The 25,268-nt window shown below is 43.1% G+C and overlaps 1 protein-coding gene across 3 annotated transcripts in view; it reads left to right on the forward strand.

The window, feature by feature from the left end:
• LOC103032213 (spectrin beta chain, non-erythrocytic 1) overlaps window positions 1-25,268 on the forward strand; it is a 171,780-nt gene that overhangs the window by 21,525 nt on the left and 124,987 nt on the right. For all 3 annotated transcript variants that reach the window (XM_049476451.1, XM_007261017.4, XM_007261020.4), the window contains exon 2: window positions 13,752-13,936. In XM_049476451.1, the coding sequence (XP_049332408.1) occupies window positions 13,780-13,936 (157 nt within the window). In that variant the 5' untranslated portion in view covers window positions 13,752-13,779. The remainder of the gene's footprint in view (window positions 1-13,751; window positions 13,937-25,268) is intronic.

Consider the following 25,268-nt stretch of genomic DNA (forward strand, 5'->3'; position numbering starts at 1 on the left):
TGATCGTAAGGTACGTATGTTTTGTTACGTCACCTTACGTTTATTTGTGCTGGCCAGCATTTTGCTGAAGGATGGAGGGAAAGGAGAGTCATACTTCTTACCTATTGAGAACAGGGCTGACTGGGACTCTCTCTCTCTCTGGCCAGGGAAGAGCCTGTAATATGACTCTAGGGTGTTTTTTCCCCCTGAAAGTCCGGAAAGTCCAGAGTCTGCAGCAAGCTTTATATCTTCTGTTACATTGTATATATTTGGTCCGATTAGTTTTGGTTTCACACTGCAGTTTATTGATCGGAACAAAGAACTTTACTATATCCTGTCATCATCAGCTACCTTGGCTGCGTGTTCTTCATATTAGTTGGGTTGTAGAGGGTTGGTTATATAGAGTTTGGTAAGTTGCTTTGCCAGGTGTCGGATTCCGGTACAACAGATATAATTTTTTTCTGTTATTTTATTTAAACACTGACTCATCTTCCCATATTGGAGCAGTAATTTGTTCCTGTCTAGAAAAGTCCCTTTCAGACTGCAGTTAAACTAAACCATGGTTCAGTAGATCCAAAACGAGACACCTCTTGGTCAGACCAAACTCTGGTCCTTTTGGTCCTTTCACACCTGCTACTTTGGTTCAGACTAGGGGTGTGCCATATCATCTCAGAGTATTGTTATCGTGAAAATACCTTGAAATATTGTGATATTATTTTAGGGCCATAAAATAAGCCAACCCCTAGTTCAGACAAACTGATTTTTTTAATGGGCTAATTCATATTAGATTACATTTAAAAATTAATTACAATAAAGGGTTGTGGCTCAGTAGTTCTACGAATCCAATAAATCACACAAGAAAAAAAATGCATTCTGTGTGCCTCAGCTTTTATTCATGACTGTCAGCATGTGTGGGATATATGGCATGTGTGTCCAGATTTGTGACACTATAGGTACATTGTGATCAGGCAGTGACCATGAATGTGTGTTGGCCCAGTTTGATTGGCTTAAGATCTGTTACAAACATGCATTTGTGTGTTTGCAGTGATGCATGCTTTTAAGCAGTGTATGCCAAGCTGTCTTTGTCTTTTTCAGAGTGTGTGTATGTTAGTGTGTGTAGCTGAATGGCTTAGCAAAGGACACTGAACAGAAAGGTTTATCATATTGGAGTGACTAGAAGGATCAGTGTGTGTGAGCAAGGAAGAATAACTTTTATGTGTCAAGAATTTTAGTGCTTTCATTTGGTCAGTCTACATGTTGACTGATATTCTAGCGTTTGTGTGCTGCAGTCATAAGTAACGATGAAAAATTTGGTAAGCTGTTTATTGATGCCACCCAGTGAATAGGCAGTGTTATGTAAAGAAATTTGGTGTTGATCTTAGTAAATTAAGCTGGAATTTCCTATTATAGAGTGCAGACTCTGCACCAGTGTTTAAATGCTTAATCATGCTTTTATTTAAAAAATGAAGGGAAAGTGAGTTGTCCAATATGTGAGCCCTTTCCTATTGGCCAGGTCCTGAAGTAGACCTCTAATACTGCTGATTTAATTCTTTCTTTCTAGGCTCTATTGGCTTCAGTCAGAGTTTTATTTATTGTCCACTGCTTCCTTTGGTCATCTTTTTTTTCCCCGTTACTTCCAAACTCATTTCATTAACAATCAGGGATTTAGAGTTTAGGATTGAACACTTTGTAGTAAAGTACAGCCGCTGTCTGGAAAGGCAAGATTAATGGAGAAAGTGGGTTTTTATTTTCTTGTATTTTCTTTTCTGTCAAGTTCATTAAAAACATGTTCTGGAAATGTGGCTTTAAATTGTGAGTTTTATTTCAACCAGTAAAAAAAACTGTTGTACAGGGTTGCAGTAGTTGTAAGTAACTGCAATGCATTTGAGTTTGGTTGTCAATGAGCCGAGCGCAGAAAGTCAGTTAAGTACATTATGCAATGGCTGGGATTTTGGCCTGTGGGATTGTTAATGATGGAGTAATGGTTTTTAAAGAAGTACTTTTACAAACACTGTTTCATAATCATGGGGTCATCAAGTAGATCTAGCCTGAGGCCAAATTCTCTCAGAATAAATGCACAGGCACACGCACACTTAACTGACACTCTCTCACTCTCGGACCCTCTCATCCAGCCACCCACTCATTCACATCATCATCACACATGTGCACAATGAGTCAGTTCAAAGAAAGCACTGAAAATGCCTCTTACAAAGCTATTGTTCTACAACTGAAAATAGAACATAATCATTACCTCCTCAATACATGCCTGTCAGTCTTTCTGAAAACTGGTTATCAAGAAAATAATGCAGATGATCATTCTGATTTTTTTCTTTTGCTATTTATCTTGAGTATGTTGTTTTAATGGGTGTTCTTTACTAACAATGAGTATCTATCTAATCATGCTGTAACTATTCATACACTTTCGACAGGAAGACTCATGCATCTAACAAAACGTCACACAGTGTGATTGAGCGTATGCTTTTTCGGGAAAGATCTGTATGTTCCAGCCAGTCTGTTTACAACATTTCTACATATTTTACTGCAGTGTGGTTAAAGATATGTGTTGGACGACCTGGAAAGAGGAAGAAGAGGAAACAAGCTCATGGTACACATCTGGCCCGTGGGCTGCTAATTGATGATCCCAGTTATAAGTCATACCATCTCATTCATGGTGCCCCACCTCAGCTCAACCCGTCACTTTACATTCTTGTTAGTTGGTTGTTTAATGACCTGCTAGGGTCTCTTATCTCATTAGAGTCAGTCCTAGGGGTTAAGAGGTCATAAGGGCATGAGGCCCCACCCTTAATGCCTGTGAGAAGAGTGACCAGGCCTGTAATTCAGATGCTGACCATAGCAAACGAGCAAATCCAACAAGAAAGGACGTAAAGATAAGGTAATAATCTGTTTACATTAGTTCCTCTTTAGCTCACTTCACTCCTTATAAGTGTTCATTATTAGCTAAGGGTTGCTGTATTAGCCTGTGGCTATTTCATTATACTCATTCTACAGTATTGCATTTTATAATTGTGAGTGCTCTGATAAGCTGAAAAAGAAAGTTTACATCGTAATATGAAGCATATTTGAAAAATGCGTAAAATCACGCCACTTTGGGATTGTATCTTTTGGAACTGTGAATTTTAGGCATCATTACTTTTATATTTGTTCTTTTTCCAGTTTATTAATTATAGCACAATGTGACGCATACCACACACTGGTCACTTTGAGGAAGTACACTGCAGGCAGCCACTGGTCCTCTCATTCAAAGCATTTGCATTGATTGATATAATGGTGATAACCAGTCTATAAGGCTTCTAACAGAACAACTGCCTCACTCAGAATATCTAAAGCTAGTTTTGATATCTGAATATTAGATAATATAAAGATATTTTTCTGTATTGCACAATATAAATTCATATTTGCTGTATGTCAGTTGTAGAATATGGTATTGAATATTGGTAATGAAGAGAGCCATTGTTAACCTATTGTTTTTTTTTTTTCATTTTTTAATTCATCAGTTAGTCATTTTAATTTGTCAATTCTTCTGTTCTGGCAGTTTTCTGGGATATACTGAAATGTGAATTTAGCATGACTGATCATTATAAATATTTAAATATATATATTTTTTTCTTTCTGTATTTTTAGGAAATGGAATGAGCTATATACCTATATAGATTCCCAGTCGTACAAAATGAAATACAGTTAAATTAAATTAACAATACAAATGTATAAAAATACCATCCAGCCCTAACATGTATACACACACTACACACACACACACACATAAATGCACAGGGTTCTAAGATCTGGACTTACTAATGGAGATATGTTTTGTTTGTGTGTGTGTGTGTGTGTGTGTGTGTGTGTCTTCATGTGTGACATCATGTAAGCCCTGCAGGCACACACCCAGACAGCTTATTATGTGGCTCTCGGATGGGCAGGGGTGAGACAAACAAAGACACACTCTCAGAATATTTCTAAAACTATTGATTTCCTTCAGTCTTTGTCATCTTGTCAGAGCATGTCAGACTTCATCATTAGAAGCTTCATTAAACTGGGCTCTCTGTGAGTTTGTGTGTGTGTGTGTGTGTGTGTGTGTGTGTGGACTAAATAATGACGGAAGAATAGCAGAGGGTGTACTTTGTAGAGTGTGTTTAGATCTTTGCCTCATTTTCTACTTTGTGTCTTTCTTTCTCTTTTTCTTGCTTTTGTTCTCTCTTTTCTTTCCCTCACTGTCTTGGGGGACTGTAAAGCACAAGGGCAGGATTAATTATTTTTACTTTACCATCCCCTTAAGGGCCAATGTCAGGGTGCACCTGAGCCGTCCAGCAGGAAGGGGGTGTGTGTTTGAGAGAGCATGAGCACGTGACACTCCTTTGGGGGTTGCATTATTTGCACACACAAATAAATTAGAGTTAAAAGGGGGTTGAGGGGACCATTTAGAGGAAAGGTCATTTTAAGATCACACCTGAGTCCACCTTCTCTCCATTGTAGACTTACTTAGTCTCAATTTTAGTTAATAATAATCACACGACTTAGACTTGAATCATGACACCAGTAGAGTACTGCTGTGTATTTACTATTTCTTATTTTTAAGGCAGTGTGTATGATTATATTAGCTTGCATTGGTGTATATGTTTTAACATTTTACCTAATTACTCTCATTATTCCTGTTCATATGAACTCCCCCCAACACCAGGAAGGTAATACAAGTTAGCCACCGCCTCTTTTCTGATGGCTGATAATGAAGTATTACTGAGTAGCACCCAAACTTTAAGTGAAGCGCTGAAACCCCAGCTCTGATACATCGCCTGTGCCAACCAATATCTCAATAGGAGTGATCATGTGAGGAGACGGCACCATCTACCTACTAACAGAGAGTGTAGTTTCTGGATTATAAGGTGCATGAAGCGACACTAGTAAGGATGCCTACTAGGGGTGGGAATCGATTACTATCTCACGATTCGATTCGATTCCGATTTTGGGGGCCACGATTCGATTCAAAATCGATTTTTGATTCAAAACGATTTGAATTATAAATATTTCTGCTTCTGGCTTATGAATCGTATTGAAAAAAAACCCTCCATAATATACACTGGTCCTGGAGCAAGTAATGTGTTACAAAAACAATAAAATGTGCAGGAATGTGGGTCCTCAGTGACAGAGGAATCACTGGGATATCACAATGACGTTAATGAACAATAAATAAATAATAAATAACACTGCTTTATTACCAGGCTACTAGCGGTGGTGTGTAGGTGACGCTGCTGGGCTGATGTGATGATAGCAGTGGAGCGCTAAAGTTCAGGAGCAGCTGCTGATTAACTAGTTAATTTAAGGTCGTTGTATTTCTTCAGAAAGGGGGCAGGAGGTGGAGAAATTAATTCATATTGTCCATTCCTTAATTCCTCTGTGATGAGGAGCTGAAATTAGCTCTGATTAGCTTATTGTTATTTTTCCGTTCCGCCTTAAATGCTGCAGCCCGCAGCCACCTGTAGCGTTATTTAAGGTGGAACTGGAAAGTTAGCTTGTTAGCTAGCTAACAGTTACTGAAACTAACTACTAGCGATCTTTTTTATGCTTGTTATGAAGCATTCTGCCATAAAACATTAAAACTACACGTTAATCTAAGGTAATATAGTGCTTGTTCTGCCATCTTACCGGTGATTCTCAAACACCTACTACGCTCTGTGTGGGTCTGGAAGACCTCGGTTTGAAGGGACAAGCGGGTTGCCAGGTCCAACAAAAATACCCAGCCCAAAATCAGTCCAAAACCCGCCCCTCAGAATCGATTTTGGGACATTTTAAATCGATTCTGAATCGTAGTAAATGAGAATCAAGATTCTTATGTGAATCGATTTTTTGGCACACCTCTAATGCCTACATCGAATTGAGTGAGGGTGTCACAATGTTTCCCTTCTAATAGGAAAGCTGGGGAAGTAAACGAAACTGTAATAAACAAAAAGTTATTTCAAAGGCAAACGAGTGCTGAATGTTAATCTACGCAGATTTCTCTCCTGAAAGCCATTTATTTGGGTGAGTAAAGCGCTTCTGTTTATTTACAGTAAGCTTAGATTTTCAATGAAGGTTTTTAGTGAAGGTTCTCCAGCACTAAGGTTGGGTGCAGCAGGATTAGCATCAGCAACTAACCACAGCACCAGTGGAACCCAAATGCCACCCAATATCGCTAGACTGAGGAACCCCAAGTTGTGTTATCCCAGGGAACTATCAGCTAGCGGTTTGTCCCACATTGCTTGTTTTAACATGGCAAACACACAGACTACAGTCCAATATACTCACCTCTGAACAGTGAAAGAGTTAATGCTGCAATTATTGGCTAATGCTAATGCTGTTACAACCAGCCTTAATGCTGGAGAAACTTCCAATTTTCAAATATTGGAAATCTAAGCTTATAAAGTAGCCTTATAATGCTGTACTTTAGCGCAGTGGCTTTACTCCTCCTTAATACCTGACTGGTAAAATTCATACATAAGGCGCACCCGATTATAAGATGCACTGACCATTTTTGGTAAAAATTAAAGGATTTGAAGTCTGAAAAACTATGGTGCATTTATTATTATACAAAAAAGTTTTTATTTGTTGTAATTTAATTCATGCTTAAAATAGACACACAGCTGCCCCTGCATTAAGGGGTCGAGCAAAATTAACTATAAAGTGAGTTGAGTTAAACAGTTAAAGCAGTTAAACAGTATGTATTAAGTGTTGACTGTGTATAGTATGGAGTCGCTGAATGGATCAGTGTGTGAGTGTAATCCAGGGATAACGGCTCCCAGACCCATTTCTATTCCAAGCACTTCCCTAATCCACACTCTAATGGGATTGGGACCTGCCTTCCTGTTTCTTTTGTTTGGCCGCTGACCTATTGTGTGTGTGTGTGCGCGCCTGTGTGCGAGTGTGTGTGTCTAAATACATACTAGCAGTTACTTCCACTTTATGTGCCCAGCATATAAATGCAAAATATATATATTTACAGTTCTCCCCTGCTTAAAATCATTCTCATATTTTAGTTATAAATACGTTTCCAATGTGTCTAAAGAAATTAAACTTATTGCTACAATTAAACACAAATTAAATTAAATTAGTGGCATGTTTACAGCAAGGCTCGGAGCTAAGCTAAGCTGAATTTGTCCTCTTACTCAAACTTTCCATTTTACCTTACAGTCTTGACCCACTCAATCCACCTGGTCAGTGTCGGTACTGTATCCAAAATGATGCATCAGGTTAATTTCGGTGCAAATGCTGCACCATTTCAGAGAAATGTAGGATCAGAAGCCACTAGTTTTGTTTTGGCTGCTAACTGTTAACATCACCATGTTTATCAGTAAAAATAAAACATTAAAAATGAAACAAAAAATGAAACACAAGCACAATGCTGCCTGTTAAAATAAGTTTAAATTGTTACACACTGTAGACACTAAAGTGTTTTGTTACTTTTTGAGATGTTCTTCACTCAGAATTACTTCTACACATACGCTTTTTTTGCCTTCAGCAGTAGGCCGCCTTCTTACTCCTCCTCTTCTTCCTCATCCTCTTCTTCTTCTTCTCCTTCTTCTTCTTCTTCTTCTTCTTCTTCTCCTTCTTCTTCTCCTTCTTTTTCTCCTTCTTCTTCTTCTCCTTCTTCTTCTTCTCCTTCTTCTTCATCTTCTTCTCCTCCTCCTCCTCCTCCTCCTCCTCCTCCTCCTCCACCACCACGCAGCTAACTTTGCAGTTTTGGAGATCTCAGTACTGTTCAAACTCCAGACTGTTGGGTTTTTATTCAAGCTTACCACTGCCATGATGATCTGCACTCATCTATTTTTTTTTTCTTGTTGCACACATTCAGCTGTGCAGCCATTCTGCATTTTACTTAATTTAGTTTCTTCTGACATCAAGGGCTTTATATAGAGTTTATCATGTTCTTGTTGGAGTAACTGTCTCTACTGACCAAGATAGGCTTTCTAACATCGCTAGGGTGGCAGTTCTGTGCGGATTTGGTTGTATTTGGTGACTAGTGTTGGTGAGGTCAGATTGTGTGATGATTAAGTTTAGTTGTGTCTGGATGTATAAGCGTATAATACTCTCACCCCTGAAATACGGATTTAGCTGTATTAATGTCTGGATTAGGTGTGTGTGTTTGTGTGTGTGTGCACTGTAGTATGTATAAGTACCTGGTCATTTGAGGCAGTGCTTTGTGTCGTATTGGCAAAGATTGTTTCATTTATTGCATAATAATCACACCTGTAATTACATGCACACATACATACATACACATGCATGTGCACATCAGCTTTGATGGATAAACATTGCTCTCTGGAACTGTGTGAAAGCGAGATACGTCAGGAATGTGGTGGAATGATTAGTGATACACTGATCTGATCTATATGACTGATATCAGCTTTGATACTGATCTTATTAGAAAGAGCTTCACATGGCTGATCTGCTTCTATTTCATATTTATAGTATTATGGGATGGTGAGTTTAGGTTTAGTATATGTAGGGAAGTATTACAATCGAATCAGAGTCTCTGGAGTAGATAAATATGACCCTATTAGCAGCATGCCTCAAGTCCAGCATCGACCATCATTGAGCTGTGGAGCAGAGGAACTGTTTTGTCTGGAATGGTGGTGCTCCATCCAGTACTTTTGGACCCTCTGAACAGCAATGCAGCTTTTAATCTGGATGGCTCTATCTTTGATGATGAGTGTATAATTATGACTTTTATAAGCCAGAATTTCTATTGGGGCTAATATCAGCATATTGGATGCTGGATGGAAAAGCAGAGTAAAAATAAAGAATGTATCTAAACAGACCCGTTCTGAAACTGCACACACAGAGATACTGATGCTAGGTGTAGGAAACAAGGAGTGTTTGAATAATTTGAGCATGCTGGTCTTACTTTTAGATTTTTAGGAATTGTTTGTGTGTGTCTGTCTGTCCTTGAAAGACCCTTAGTCGGTTTCCCTGGTGACAGATAGGACTGATGCCTGGGGTGAGGCGAGTGGATTAGGTGGGACCCCACTGTGAGAGAAGGGACACATGTCAGTATAATGGTGGACACACACACACACACACACACACTACACATTTCACCTTTACGTATGCATGTTACAGCTGCACACTTCAGTATGAGTGAAATGCTAATAATGTGTATCTTAAGACAAGTTTTTACAATACGTATTACTGAAGTGGATAAAATACTACCTAAATAATCAAATACCAGAAATTATATATTTCTTCCTGTCAGATTTGAAAGACCAATAATTAGTGATGCACCGATGCACGGAATTCTGGGTCGATTAAAAACATCCGGTATTACACATTTTATTTATTTGTAGATGCTGATTCTGATGTACACATATGTAATTTTAAAGAGAGACTAGACACCCCATTATATAATGTAGGGGTGTGTCATATTGTACCATACGCATTAATATCGGCAACATTTTTTTTTTTACATAATTTTTAAATATCATGCTATTATTTTAGGGCAATATGGGTCATCAGGGTACTGATTCTTTGATGTTTGTAGCAAAAGTAAAATTCACATTAAATGTTGGAGTGTTGACTTCTGTTACAATATAGAAGTGTAAAAAAATTGTGTATTTTTGTAATTATAATTTTGTTAGTTTTGTTATATTACCATAAATATAATCATAGAAAAACAACATGGAAAAAAATAGTGATATTGTGATATTATTTTAGGGCATATCACCCATCCCTAGTATGCAAACAATAAAAGGTGTCCTAAGAAATTTGATTTAAATTTTTTTGGTCGCTGTATGCCAACTGTATTAGCGTGGCCAGTTGCTGGCCATAAATCATTTGTATTAGCAAGTATTGGTTTGATATATTGGCCAAATTTGGATTCTCCAAAAAAAAAAAAAGAAAAAGAAAAAAAAGATCAGCCAATATCGATACAGTTCAGATGTCATTGTGCATCCTTGCCAAGAGGGATTACAAATCACTGCAGGTAATGAGTAATGAAGCAGTAACTTTAAAGTTAAAGTGTGGGTGAGTCTCAAGGAGGTTGGAGCACCTGCTTTTTTCAGTAAAAATATTGATATCTGATGCCATGTATCGATAATTTAGCATAAATTGTACTACACAATTTGACATAAAAACAATATTTTGTTTCACCCCTAATACACACTAAAATTTAATTTAAAATTCAGTGACCATGGAAATATTATGGACCGCAAATCTACTTTGATGACCCCTTCTCCTTCCTGTTTCTTTAAATTATGCATCACTCACACACACACATACACATACTCACTCACTCTCTCTCTCTCTCTTTCTCTCCCTCACCCTCTCCCTCACTAGAGAGCATGGGCCAGACAGGGCAGATTCAGGCCAGACAAAGAGCATTGATCTAGAGTCAGTCCCCTTTAAAACAAACAGTCTGTGTACTATAGGATGGGCCATTAAGCTGTGGGTTGATGGGGGTGTGTGTTTTCTAATCAGATGGGAACCCCTGTGGAGTGGCTTACTGCTTTGTGCTCTAGCTTCCATTGTATGGAAGTGTGTCTGTGTGTGTGGCAGTGTATGTCTGTGTCTGTGTGTGTGTGTTGATCAGCAAGACAGGTCTAAGCTTCCATCTTTAGTTGCAGCACTGTTTTTAATGATTGAAATGGCTGAACCGCTGCTTTATATAAGTTATAATTGTACATTTAAAATAACACCTTCAAAATCATGTTGATCCTTGATTGCCTGTAATAGGGACAGTAGAATCTCTGTTATTGCCACTGCAGGCCAGAACGCTGCTAACTGCACTATAAGACTTTGGTGGAGCTGCACGGAGCTTCACCAGAACTACGTAATGCTGCACAATCTAGTCATATTTTTGTTAAAACCAGAGTCAGTCTGCATGCTTCTTTTTAGGGCTGCACGATATTTGCTTTGGGATTGTGTTTGCTTGTGCCCCCTTCATTGACTTTGTATGGGTTGCATTTTAAAAATAGCTTTTTTTCTTGCTGCCCTCAATAAAGGGTGGAGTATTTGTGGAGTACACAACTAGTTATTTTTCTGTTAAAAAAGATTCTCCCACCTGAGCTGCAGATCTCTGCAGCTCTTCTAGAGTGATCATAGTCCTCTTGGCTTCTTCTCTAATTAGTGATCTCCTTGGCTGGACTGGTGGATGGGTGTGTCTTGGTATGTTTGCAGTTGTGCCATACTCCTTCCATTTCTGAAGATGGATTGAACAGTGCTCTGTGAGATTATGTGTTTATTTTACTTGAATTTAATCGTTAATTCATGGACCATGGTGACAGAACCGGAAAACAATGTTGGCTGATGTGATCTTTTGGTTATTTCTTTTTTTTTTCTGTGCTGATACATTTTTCAAAAATTTCAAATATTTTTCAGTGCTTCAATTAATATATTTGCGATAGTACAGCACAGCTAAAAAAAAAAAAATAGTTGTCGGCCTCTAGTGCTGTCTTAATGGTGGTTTTAAACATATTGAAAAACATTGAGAAACTTTCTGTGCTTTTGATAAGAGTTACTACGTCTTTGGATGGGACTTTAATGGGGATTTTAATGAATGAGTGTATGGGTCATTCATTAATTGTAATCAAGGTAAATGTTTAGTTTAATGTGATATTGATTTTGGTCTAATTCCCCAACACTATTGCAATATATAATGGTATTAGTATGTGTTTCCCAATTTTGTGCAAACATATTACTTTTCTAAAAATAAACAATAAAAAAAATGCGGACTATAAGTACATTTTTGCGCCTCGAGACACAAATAATATATTGGACCTTCAAAGATACAGTATATTTAGTAATGTGTCTAAAAGGTACAGAGCATTCCCTTTCATTCACCCAAATGCAAAGTGCTTTTGATGGCCTGTTTTGTGTAAATTATATAAACTGCCAGACTGTTCCTTTAATCCAAGATTACCATTACTCAGCCTTTATTACAGCAAGCCGCATTCCTTTGCAGTGTAATATCATATATAACATTTGATATTACATTATTTATTGTCTCATTGTACATACCGAGTTCTAGTTCCTCGTCTTGAGCCAGCAGCACATCCTGGGGCATAATGTCTTCATACATTGAAAATGAAGCCCAGTCTTTCTATAGCATTCTGTTCTTTGATATTCTCAGAAATTGGCGGAGTGTGTGTGGGTGTGTGTTGCACATTTTACTTACCTGATCTCGCCATTTCTGGTTTGGCCCTCGGGTGCTTTTAAGGCTGGGAGTGCTGAAATATTAACAAGCTAAAATCTCTCCTGCTGGGAATTCTGCTGCTTTTGCTGGAATCCCACAGTTCCGACCCACGCTGGACATTAAACTGCATGGGATTGTGGCTAGGAAGTGGGAGAGAGATCAGTTTTCACAGTGTGGGGGTGTGGAATTTTACTTTTATTTTTCTTGAGAAAATGAGTGCGTGTGTAATACGTCTTTCATAAATGATACTCATTCTCTTATTTGTGAATCAAATACATTAGTTCTTCTCTGTTGGGAATTATGTAATTAATTGTTTTATGATTTTATATTAGTCACAATAAGGTGTTATTTATTAAATCAGACCAGAAATTCCATGCACCTCTAATAAAATTATATCTGAATTTAGAAACTTTGACCCACATTTAGAGGTCATGAGCATGACCTCAATAATTTTTGAAAATCTTGATATCGTCTGTTGTGTTTATTTGTATGTTTGGTCACATATATAACAGTGAACAGTATTTTAGCAAGTCATGCTTCAATAACTGTGACTTCATACAGCTTGTGTGGAATAGAGTAGGTAAAGAAATAAGTATATAATTCCCTAAAGAATTATAATAAATGATTAATTCAATTTTCGCTGTCTTTAAAATATGTATAATTTCTTTTTTATGCTATTCTGTTATCATTATGTCAGTGGCATTTAATAGTCTTAAAATTTTTAAAACATTGTGTATCGCAATACTTTCTGGGACATAATATATCATCCACAAAAAAATCTTATTGTGTTTGTTGGTTGCTCTAAGTTCCGAAAGAGTTCTGATAAAATGTATACTACTACACAGTGTAGTTTAGGACAGAGCCACAACTCCTTGGCTTTGCTTTAAATTAGGACTCAACTAAAATGTTTTTTTACATTGATCTGTACATTATAAAAAGTAAATAAATCTTTGAAAAATTAAAAATATTAGTAGATACAATTTTGGAAACATCATTAAGAAACACAGTGGTTTAATTATTATTTTTATTTTTTTTATTCTTATTTTCCATTGGTTCTATGTTTAAAATGTTTTTTGTAAGAGATAATTCCCATTTCTAGCATCTGTTGTTTATGCATTGATGTTTTTTGATTTGTTGATTTTTTTTCCGCTCTAAGCTGGTGGTTGTTGTGTTGTGGTGATGAGCTGTAATGTAGTATCAAGTCAGAAATGATTGTCTTTGTTAGTCTTGCACTGATGCTGATACTGTATTAGTATCAGCACTGATACTGGCACTTCCACATTACAGTATTTGTATCCGCAGTGTAGCATTTACTGCACTTCACTAGCTGACTCTGGAATGAAGTCAGCAGCATGTTCTTGTCAGTGTGCGATTATTACGCTTTCTTATTTGCACATTACTTCAACTCTGATACAGAATACTGTATTTACCAACATAAAAAAATGTGATTAAATATATTAGGATTTAAAGGTGCATTTGAGGTAGTTCAGTCAGAGCCACAGTTGGAATTGGTACTTATTTGGTCTTTAGCCCAAAATTGGGATCTTATAGGTTAGACCATATGCAGATCTGTAAACAAACCTTTCTTCTGTTGCAGGGCTGCTGTTGCTTTTCCGGCGGCAACCATGAGCACCATCTCTCCGACGGACTTTGACAGTGTGGAGATCCAGCAGCAGTACAATGACATCAACAACCGCTGGGACCTGGCGGCTGAGGCCGAGTGGGACAACGAGAACAGCTCAGCACGACTCTTTGAACGCTCACGCATCAAAGCCCTCGCAGGTATGGGAGACTGGTGAAGTGTGGAAGTGAGGAGAAGTGTGTGGGGATGTGAGAGTGTGTGAAAGAATTGGTTACTTAATTAAAAGAATGGTTTGGTCCAAATTGGTTTTGGAAAGGGTTGGTATATCAAAAAGCATAGCTTCTTATAGCTTTGGGTTTTTTGTTTGCTCGTTTTTGTAAAGAGGGAGAATTTAAATACTGAAGTTCTTAACTGTAAACATCATAAACACTGTCCCAGATATTGTAAATATTGCTTCATAAGTTAATAAACACACTAAATACAAAAGGGTTCTATATAAACTACCTTTATTACTACTCTATATAGAACTAAGTGTTCTATATGCTCTATTAAATGTATTCTCTACACAGTAGGTGATTTAAAAATAATTTTAAAAAGACTATTTTAAATCCTTTTAATTATTAACAACTAATGCTGCCAACGAGAGTCATTGATTCCCAGCGATAAATCCAGCCTCAGTCTTCCTGAATAAATCATGTGATGTTTAGCTAAAGTTAAATAAGGTCTAGGGATGTCCAAATCCAGGCATTAATGGATAGGGTTTTTTAATCCAGGTTTCAATCCTTAGTTCTGCTGCAGCTAGAGTGCTTTCTGACATACTCTAGGTGCTTTTAACAGCCATAGCTCTCAGCTGCCACAGTGAAGAACTTCTCAGACGTAACAAGACAGTTTAGAGTCTGTGGGGTGGGTCTATGTGCAGTGAATAGATACTAAATGCAACTAGATTGCAGTTCCTACAGAAACTGCGAGTGTGATTGCAGTGCTGGCTGGTATCTGCTGTGGTGTTGCTAAGGTGTTGCTAAGTGGTTGCTAAGGTGTGGCTATGGTATCCGGGGTGGTTGCTAAGGTGTTGCTAAGTGGTTGCTAGGTGGTTGCTAAGGTGTTGCTAGGCGGTTGCTAAGGTGTTGCTATGGTATCTGGGGTGGTTGCTAAGGTGTTGCTAGGTGGTTGCTAAGGTGTTGCTAGGCGGTTGCTAAGGTGTTGCTATGGTATCCGGGGTGGTTGCTAAGGTGTTGCTAGCTGGTTGCTAGGTGGTTGCTAAGGTGTTGCTAGGCGGTTGCTAAGGTGTTGCTATGGTATCCGGGGTGGTTGCTAAGGTGTTGCTAGGTGGTTGCTAGGTGGTTGCTAAGTTGTTGCTAGGCGGTTGCTAAGGTGTTGCTATGGTATCCGGGGTGGTTGCTAAGGTGTTGCTAGGTGGTTGCTAGGGTGTTGCTAGGCGGTTGCTAAGGTGTTGCTATGGTATCCGGGGTGGTTGCTAAGGTGTTGCTAGGTGGTTGCTAGGTGGTTGCTAGGGTGTTGCTAGGCGGTTGCTAAGGTGTTGCTATGGTATCCGGGGTGGTTGCTAAGGTGTTGCTAGGTGGTTGCTAGGTGGTTGCTAAGGTGTTGCTAGGCGGTTGCTAAGGTGTTGCTATGGTATCCAGGGTGGTTGCTAAGGTGTTGCCAGGTGGTTGCTAGGTGGTTGCTAGGGTGTTGCTAGGCGGTTGCTAAGGTGTTGCTATGGTATCCGGGGTGGTTGCTAAGGTGTTGCTAGGTGGTTGCTAGGTGGTTGCTAGGGTGTTGCTAGGCGGTTGCTAAGGTGTTGCTATGGTATCCGGGGTGGTTGCTAAGGTGTTGCTAGGTGGTTGCTAGGTGGTTGCTAGGGTGTTGCTAGGCGGTTGCTAAGGTGTTGCTATGGTATCCGGGGTGGTTGCTAAGGTGTTGCTAGGTGGTTGCTAGGGTGTTGCTAGGCGGTTGCTAAGGTGTTGCTATGGTATCCGGGGTGGTTGCTAAGGTGTTGCTAGGTGGTTGCTAGGTGGTTGCTAGGGTGTTGCTAGGCGGTTGCTAAGGTGTTGCTATGGTATCCGGGGTGGTTGCTAAGGTGTTGCTAGGTGGTTGCTAGGTGGTTGCTAGGGTGTTGCTAGGCGGTTGCTAAGGTGTTGCTATGGTATCCGGGGTGGTTGCTAAGGTGTTGCTAGGTGGTTGCTAGGTGGTTGCTAGGGTGTTGCTAGGCGGTTGCTAAGGTGTTGCTATGGTATCCGGGGTGGTTGCTAAGGTGTTGCTAGGTGGTTGCTAGGGTGTTGCTAGGCGGTTGCTAAGGTGTTGCTATGGTATCCGGGGTGGTTGCTAAGGTGTTGCTAGGTGGTTGCTAGGTGGTTGCTAGGGTGTTGCTAGGCGGTTGCTAAGGTGTTGCTATGGTATCCGGGGTGGTTGCTAAGGTGTTGCTAGGTGGTTGCTAGGTGGTTGCTAGGGTGTTGCTAGGCGGTTGCTAAGGTGTTGCTATGGTATCTGGGCTGGTTGCTAAGGTGTTGCTAGATGGTTGCTAGGTGGTTGCTATGGTGTTGCTAGGCGGTTGCTAAGGTGTTGCTATGGTATCCAGGGTGGTTGCTATGGTGTTTCTAGGTGGTTGCTAGGTGATGTATATGCATAAATTTGATTAAATGGTGTTTGCACGTTGCTACGCAACGTGCAAATACATCAATCAGCTATGCACGCTAGGTTGCTCTGGCCGTTCGGGGGTGTCCAAACTTTTGACCCGTGGCTCCATTACACACAGTACTGGGGGGCCGGGGTGTCCAAACTTTTGACCCGTGGCTCCATTACACACAGTACTGGGGGGCCGGGGTGTCCAAACTTTTGACCTAATGCTGTTTTATCCCATAGCTGCTCCATACACTCACAGTACTGGAGTTCTAGCTACCTGTCCTTCGATCTAGCTGCCGTCCTCCGATTGGCCCCATTCATTCCAATGGGGCCACTTCGTACGACATTCGTACGAAATCCGTACGTCGTAACTTTTCGTAACGCATATTTTCGGAAAGAGCTCAATAAGTTCTACAGGTCCTCAATTGGTTTCATCTTCGTATTTCAAAAATTGCGACGTCCACGGGCGTGCAAAGTTCTGCCCATTCATTTTCAATGGGCAAAAAAACGCGTACTTACGAAGTTTTTACGAAAAACGTAAGTCCGATCGGAAAGCTGTATACAAGCCCACCATTCCCGATAAGGACGCACGTTTTCTCTTTTGAACGAAGTCGATATTTCGAAAACTGCGGCACTAGTTAACCGGACAAAAAACAGGTGGAACTAGATTGCAGTTCCTACAGAAACTGCGAGTGTGATTGCAGTGCTGGCTGGTATCTGCTGTGGTGTTGCTAAGGTGTTGCTAAGTGGTTGCTAAGGTGTGGCTATGGTATCCGGGGTGGTTGCTAAGGTGTTGCTAAGTGGTTGCTAGGTGGTTGCTAAGGTGTTGCTAGGCGGTTGCTAAGGTGTTGCTATGGTATCTGGGGTGGTTGCTAAGGTGTTGCTAGGTGGTTGCTAAGGTGTTGCTAGGCGGTTGCTAAGGTGTTGCTATGGTATCCGGGGTGGTTGCTAAGGTGTTGCTAGCTGGTTGCTAGGTGTTTGCAAAGGTGTTGCTAGGCGGTTGCTAAGGTGTTGCTATGGTATCCGGGGTGGTTGCTAAGGTGTTGCTAGGTGGTTGCTAGGTGGTTGCTAAGTTGTTGCTAGGCGGTTGCTAAGGTGTTGCTATGGTATCCGGGGTGGTTGCTAAGGTGTTGCTAGGTGGTTGCTAGGCGGTTGCTAAGGTGTTGCTATGGTATCCGGGGTGGTTGCTAAGGTGTTGCTAGGTGGTTGCTAGGTGGTTGCTAAGGTGTTGCTAGGCGGTTGCTAAGGTGTTGCTATGGTATCCGGGGTGGTTGCTAAGGTGTTGCTAGGTGGTTGCTAGGTGGTTGCTAGGGTGTTGCTAGGCGGTTGCTAAGGTGTTGCTATGGTATCCAGGGTGGTTGCTAAGGTGTTGCTAGGTGGTTGCTAGGGTGTTGCTAGGCGGTTGCTAAGGTGTTGCTATGGTATCCGGGGTGGTTGCTAAGGTGTTGCTAGGTGGTTGCTAGGTGGTTGCTAGGGTGTTGCTAGGCGGTTGCTAAGGTGTTGCTATGGTATCCGGGGTGGTTGCTAAGGTGTTGCTAGGTGGTTGCTAGGTGGTTGCTAGGGTGTTGCTAGGCGGTTGCTAAGGTGTTGCTATGGTATCTGGGGTGGTTGCTAAGGTGTTGCTAGGTGGTTGCTAGGGTGTTGCTAGGCGGTTGCTAAGGTGTTCCTATGGTATCCGGGGTGGTTGCTAAGGTGTTGCTAGGTGGTTGCTAGGGTGTTGCTAAGGTGTTGCTAGGCGGTTGCTAAGGTGTTGCTATGGTATCCGGGGTGGTTGCTAAGGTGTTGCTAGGTGGTTGCTAGGTGGTTGCTAGGGTGTTGCTAGGCGGTTGCTAAGGTGTTGCTATGGTATCCAGGGTGGTTGCTAAGGTGTTGCTAGGTGGTTGCTAGGGTGTTGCTAGGCGGTTGCTAAGGTGTTGCTATGGTATCCGGGGTGGTTGCTAAGGTGTTGCTAGGTGGTTGCTAGGTGGTTGCTAGGGTGTTGCTAGGCGGTTGCTAAGGTGTTGCTATGGTATCCGGGGTGGTTGCTAAGGTGTTGCTAGGTGGTTGCTAGGTGGTTGCTAGGGTGTTGCTAGGCGGTTGCTAAGGTGTTGCTATGGTATCCGGGGTGGTTGCTAAGGTGTTGCTAGGTGGTTGCTAGGGTGTTGCTAGGCGGTTGCTAAGGTGTTGCTATGGTATCCGGGGTGGTTGCTAAGGTGTTGCTAGGTGGTTGCTAGGGTGTTGCTAGGCGGTTGCTAAGGTGTTGCTATGGTATCCGGGGTGGTTGCTAAGGTGTTGCTAGGTGGTTGCTAGGTGGTTGCTAGGGTGTTGCTAGGCGGTTGCTAAGGTGTTGCTATGGTATCCGGGGTGGTTGCTAAGGTGTTGCTAGGTGGTTGCTAGGTGGTTGCTAGGGTGTTGCTAGGCGGTTGCTAAGGTGTTGCTATGGTATCTGGGGTGGTTGCTAAGGTGTTGCTAGATGGTTGCTAGGTGGTTGCTATGGTGTTGCTAGGCGGTTGCTAAGGTGTTGCTATGGTATCCAGGGTGGTTGCTATGGTGTTTCTAGGTGGTTGCTAGGTGATGTATATGCATAAATTTGATTAAATGGTGTTTGCACGTTGCTACGCAACGTGCAAATACATCAATCAGCTATGCACGCTAGGTTGCTCTGGCCGTTCGGGGGTGTCCAAACTTTTGACCCGTGGCTCCATTACACACAGTACTGGGGGGCCGGGGTGTCCAAACTTTTGACCCGTGGCTCCATTACACACAGTACTGGGGGGCCGGGGTGTCCAAACTTTTGACCCGTGGCTCCATTACACACAGTACTGGGGGGCCGGGGTGTCCAAACTTTTGACCTAATGCTGTTTTATCCCATAGCTGCTCCATTACACACAGTACTGGAGTTCTAGCTACCTGTCCTTCGATCTAGCTGCCGTCCTCCGATTGGCCCCATTCATTCCAATGGGGCCACTTCGTACGACATTCGTACGAAATCCGTACGTCGTAACTTTTCGTAACGCATATTTTCGGAAAGAGCTCAATAAGTTCTACAGGTCCTCAATTGGTTTCATCTTCGTATTTCAAAAATTGCGACGTCCACGGGCGTGCAAAGTTCTGCCCATTCATTTTCAATGGGCAAAAAAACGCGTACTTACGAAGTTTTTACGAAAAACGTAAGTCCGATCGGAAAGCTGTATACAAGCCCACCATTCCCGATATGGACGCACGTTTTCTCTTTTGAACGAAGTCGATATTTCGAAAACTGCGGCACTAGTTAACCGGACAAAAAACAGGTGGAATAATAATAATAACTAGATTGCAGTTCCTGCAGAAACTGCGAGTGTGATTGCAGTGCTGGCTGGTGCTAAGGTGTTGCTAAGGTGTTGCTATGGTATCCGGGGTGGTTGCTAAGATGTTGCTAGGTGGTTGCTAAGGTGTTGGTAGGCGGTTGCTAAGGTGTTGCTATGGTATCTGGGGTGGTTGCTAAGGTGTTGCTAGGTGATTACTAGGTGGTTGCTAAGGTGTTGCTAGGCAGTTGCTAAGGTGTTGCTAAGGTGTTGCTATGGTATTTGGGGTGGTTGCTAAGGTGTTGCTAGGTGGTTGCTAGGTGGTTGCTAAGGTGTTGCTAGGCGGTTGCTAAGGTGTTGCTATGGTATCCGGGGTGGTTGCTAAGGTGTTGCTAGGTGGTTGCTAGGTGGTTGCTAGGGTGTTGCTAGGCGGTTGCTAAGGTGTTGCTATGGTATCCGGGGTGGTTGCTAAGGTGTTCCTAGGTGGTTGCTAGGTGGTTGCTAGGGTGTTGCTAGGCGGTTGCTAAGGTGTTGCTATGGTATCCAGGGTGGTTGCTAAGGTGTTGCTAGGTGGTTGCTAGGTGGTTGCTAGGGTGTTGCTAGGCGGTTGCTAAGGTGTTGCTATGGTATCCGGGGTGGTTGCTAAGGTGTTGCTAGGTGGTTGCTAGGTGGTTTCTAGGGTGTTGCTAGGCGGTTGCTAAGGTGTTGCTATGGTATCCGGGGTGGTTGCTAAGGTGTTGCTAAGTGGTTGCTAGGTGGTTGCTAAGGTGTTGCTAGCCGGTTGCTAAGGTGTTGCTATGGTATCCGGGGTGGTTGCTAAGGTGTTGCTAGGTGGTTGCTAGGGTGTTGCTAGGTGGTTGCTAAGGTGTTGCTATGGTATCCGGGGTGGTTGCTAAGGTGTTGCTAGGTGGTTGCTAGGTGGTTGCTAGGGTGTTGCTAGGCAGTTGATAAGGTGTTGCTATGGTATCCGGGGTGGTTGCTAAGGTGTTGCTAGGTGGTTGCTAGGTGGTTGCTAGGGTGTTGCTAGGCGGTTGCTAAGGTGTTGCTATGGTATCCGGGGTGGTTGCTAAGGTGTTGCTAGGTGGTTGCTAGGTGGTTGCTAGGGTGTTGCTAGGCGGTTGCTAAGGTGTTGCTATGGTATCTGGGGTGGTTGCTAAGGTGTTGCTAGATGGTTGCTAGGTGGTTGCTAAGGTGTTGCTAGGCGGTTGCTAAGGTGTTGCTATGGTATCCAGGGTGGTTGCTATGGTGTTGCTAAGTGGTTGGTAGGTCACTCCTAAGCAGTTGCTAGGTGGTTGCTAAGGTGTTGCTATGGTATCCGGGGTGGTTGCTATGGTGTTTCTAGGTGGTTGCTAGGTGATGTATATGCATAAATTTGATTAAATGGTGTTTGCACGTTGCTACGCAACGTGCAAATACATCAATCAGCTATGCACGCTAGGTTGCTCTGGCCGTTCGGGGGTGTCCAAACTTTTGACCCGTGGCTCCATTGCACACAGTACTGGGGGGCCGGGGTGTCCAAACTTTTGACCCATGGCTCCATTACACACAGTACTGGGGGGGGGCCGGGGTGTCCAAACTTTTGACCTAACGCTGATTTATCCCATAGCTGCTCCATACACTCACAGTACTGGAGTTCTAGCTACCTGTCCTTCGATCTAGCTGCCGTCCTCCGATTGGCCCCATTCATTCCAATGGGGCCACTTCGTACGACATTCGTACGAAATCCGTACGTCGTAACTTTTCGTAACGCATATTTTCGGAAAGAGCTCAATAAGTTCTACAGGTCCTCAATTGGTTTCATCTTAGTATTTCAAAAATTGCGACGTCCACGGACGTGCAAAGTTCTGCCCATTCATTTTCTATGGGCAAAAAAACGCGTACTTACGAAGTTTTTACGAAAAACGTAAGTCCGATCGGAAAGCTGTATACAAGCCCACCATTCCCGATATGGACGCACGTTTTCTCTTTTGAACGAAGTCGATATTTCGAAAACTGCGGCACTAGTTAACCGGACAAAAAACAGGTGGAATAATAATAATAATAATAATAATAAGAAGAATAAGACTTAAGAAGAACAATACTGTGATTGCATTACTGCAATCACACTAACTAGATTGCAGTTCCTGCAGAAACTGCGAGTGTGATTGCAGTGCTGGCTGGTATCTGCTAAGGTGTTGCTAGGTGGTTGCTAAGGTGTTGCTAGGCGGTTGCTAAGGTGTTGCTATGGTATCCGGGGTGGTTGCTAAGGTGTTGCTAGGTGGTTGCTAGGTGGTTGCTAGGGTGTTGCTAGGCGGTTGCTAAGGTGTTGCTATGGTATCCGGGGTGGTTGCTAAGGTGTTGCTAGGTGGTTGCTAGGTGGTTGCTAGGGTGTTGCTAGGCGGTTGCTAAGGTGTTGCTATGGTATCCGGGGTGGTTGCTAAGGTGTTGCTAAGTGGTTGCTAGGTGGTTGCTAAGGTGTTGCTAGGCGGTTGCTAAGGTGTTGCTATGGTATCCGGAGTGGTTGCTAAGGTGTTGCTAGGTGGTTGCTAGGTGGTTGCTAGGGTGTTGCTAGGCGGTTGCTAAGGTGTTGCTATGGTATCCGGGGTGGTTGCTAAGGTGTTGCTAGGTGTTTGCTAGGTGGTTGCTAAGGTGTTGCTAGGCGGTTGCTAAGGTGTTGCTATGGTATTTGGGGTGGTTGCTAAGGTGTTGCTAGGTGGTTGCTAGGTGGTTGCTAGGTGGTTGCTAAGGTGTTGCTAGGCGGTTGCTAAGGTGTTGCTATGGTATCCGGGGTGGTTGCTAAGGTGTTGCTAGGTGGTTGCTAGGTGGTTGCTAGGGTGTTGCTAGGCGGTTGCTAAGGTGTTGCTATGGTATCTTGGGTGGTTGCTAAGGTGTTGCTAGGTGGTTGCTAGGTGGTTGCTAGGGTGTTGCTAGGCGGTTGCTAAGGTGTTGCTATGGTATCCGGGGTGGTTGCTAAGGTGTTGCTAGGCGGTTGCTAGGTGGTTGCTAGGGTGTTGCTAGGCGGTTGCTAAGGTGTTGCTATGGTATCCGGGGTGGTTGCTAAGGTGTTGCTAGGTGGTTGCTAGGTGGTTGCTAGGGTGTTGCTAGGCGGTTGCTAAGGTGTTGCTATGGTATCCGGGGTGGTTGCTAAGGTGTTGCTAAGTGGTTGCTAGGTGGTTGCTAAGGTGTTGCTAGGCGGTTGCTAAGGTGTTGCTATGGTATCCGGAGTGGTTGCTAAGGTGTTGCTAGGTGGTTGCTAGGTGGTTGCTAGGGTGTTATTAGGCGGTTGCTAAGGTGTTGCTATGGTATCCGGGGTGGTTGCTAAGGTGTTGCTAGGTGTTTGCTAGGTGGTTGCTAAGGTGTTGCTAGGCGGTTGCTAAGGTGTTGCTATGGTATTTGGGGTGGTTGCTAAGGTGTTGCTAGGTGGTTGCTAGGTGGTTGCTAGGTGGTTGCTAAGGTGTTGCTAGGCGGTTGCTAAGGTGTTGCTATGGTATCCGGGGTGGTTGCTAAGGTGTTGCTAGGTGGTTGCTAGGTGGTTGCTAGGGTGTTGCTAGGCGGTTGCTAAGGTGTTGCTATGGTATCTTGGGTGGTTGCTAAGGTGTTGCTAGGTGGTTGCTAGGTGGTTGCTAGGGTGTTGCTAGGCGGTTGCTAAGGTGTTGCTATGGTATCCGGGGTGGTTGCTAAGGTGTTGCTAGGTGGTTGCTAGGTGGTTGCTAGGGTGTTGCTAGGCGGTTGCTAAGGTGTTGCTATGGTATCCGGGGTGGTTGCTAAGGTGTTGCTAGGTGGTTGCTAAGGTGTTGCTAGGCGGTTGCTAAGGTGTTGCTATGGTATCCGGGGTGGTTGCTAAGGTGTTGCTAGGTGGTTGCTAGGTGGTTGCTAGGGTGTTGCTAGGCGGTTGCTAAGGTGTTGCTATGGTATCCGGGGTGGTTGCTAAGGTGTTGCTAGGTGGTTGCTAGGGTGTTGCTAGGCGGTTGCTAAGGTGTTGCTATGGTATCCAGGGTGGTTGCTAAGGTGTTGCTAAGTGGTTGGTAGGTGGTTGCTAAGGTGTTGCTAGGCGGTTGCTAAGGTGTTGCTATGGTATCCGGGGTGGTTGCTAAGGTGTTGCTAGGTGGTTGCTAGGTGGTTGCTAAGGTGTTGCTAGGTGGTTGCTAGGTGATGTATATGCATAAATTAGATTAAATGGTGTTTGCACGTTGCTACGCAACGTGCAAATACATCAATCAGCTATGCACGCTAGGTTGCTCTGGCCGTTCGGGGGTGTCCAAACTTTTGACCCGTGGCTCCATTACACACAGTACTGGGGGGCCGGGGTGTCCAAACTTTTGACCCGTGGCTCCATTACACACAGTACTGGGGGGCCGGGGTGTCCAAACTTTTGACCTAATGCTGTTTTATCCCATAGCTGCTCCATACACTCACAGTACTGGAGTTCTAGCTACCTGTCCTTCGATCTAGCTGCCGTCCTCCGATTGGCCCCATTCATTCCAATGGGGCCACTTCGTACGACAATCGTACGAAATCCGTACGTCGTAACTTTTCGTAACGCATATTTTCGGAAAGAGCTCAATAAGTTCTACAGGTCCTCAATTGGTTTCATCTTCGTATTTCAAAAATTGCGACGTCCACGGGCGTGCAAAGTTCTGCCCATTCATTTTCAATGGGCAAAAAAACGCGTACTTACGAAGTTTTTACGAAAAACGTAAGTCCGATCGGAAAGCTGTATACAAGCCCACCATTCCCGATAAGGACGCACGTTTTCTCTTTTGAACGAAGTCGATATTTCGAAAACTGCGGCACTAGTTAACCGGACAAAAAACAGGTGGAATAATAATAAGAACTAGATTGCAGTTCCTACAGAAACTGCGAGTGTGATTGCAGTGCTGGCTGGTATCTGCTGTGGTGTTGCTAAGGTGTTGCTAAGTGGTTGCTAAGGTGTGGCTATGGTATCCGTGGTGGTTGCTAAGGTGTTGCTAAGTGGTTGCTAGGTGGTTGCTAAGGTGTTGCTAGGCGGTTGCTAAGGTGTTGCTATGGTATCTGGGGTGGTTGCTAAGGTGTTGCTAGGTGGTTGCTAAGGTGTTGCTAGGCGGTTGCTAAGGTGTTGCTATGGTATCCGGGGTGGTTGCTAAGGTGTTGCTAGGTGGTTGCTAGGTGGTTGCTAAGGTGTTGCTAGGCGGTTGCTAAGGTGTTGCTATGGTATCCGGGGTGGTTGCTAAGGTGTTGCTAGGTGGTTGCTAGGTGGTTGCTAAGGTGTTGCTAGGCGGTTGCTAAGGTGTTGCTATGGTATCCGGGGTGGTTGCTAAGGTGTTGCTAGGTGGTTGCTAGGGTGTTGCTAGGCGGTTGCTAAGGTGTTGCTATGGTATCCGGGGTGGTTGCTAAGGTGTTGCTAGGTGGTTGCTAGGTGGTTGCTAAGGTGTTGCTAGGCGGTTGCTAAGGTGTTGCTATGGTATCCGGGGTGGTTGCTAAGGTGTTGCTAGGTGGTTGCTAAGGTGTTGCTAGGCGGTTGCTAAGGTGTTGCTAGGGTATCCGGGGTGGTTGCTAAGGTGTTGCTAGGTGGTTGCTAGGGTGTGGCTAGGCGGTTGCTAAGGTGTTGCTATGGTATCCGGGGTGGTTGCTAAGGTGTTGCTAGGTGGTTGCTAGGTGGTTGCTAGGGTGTTGCTAGGCGGTTGCTAAGGTA

Source organism: Astyanax mexicanus, chromosome 1 (genome assembly GCF_023375975.1).
Source record: "Astyanax mexicanus isolate ESR-SI-001 chromosome 1, AstMex3_surface, whole genome shotgun sequence".
Taxonomy (NCBI): Eukaryota; Metazoa; Chordata; class Actinopteri; order Characiformes; family Acestrorhamphidae; genus Astyanax; species Astyanax mexicanus.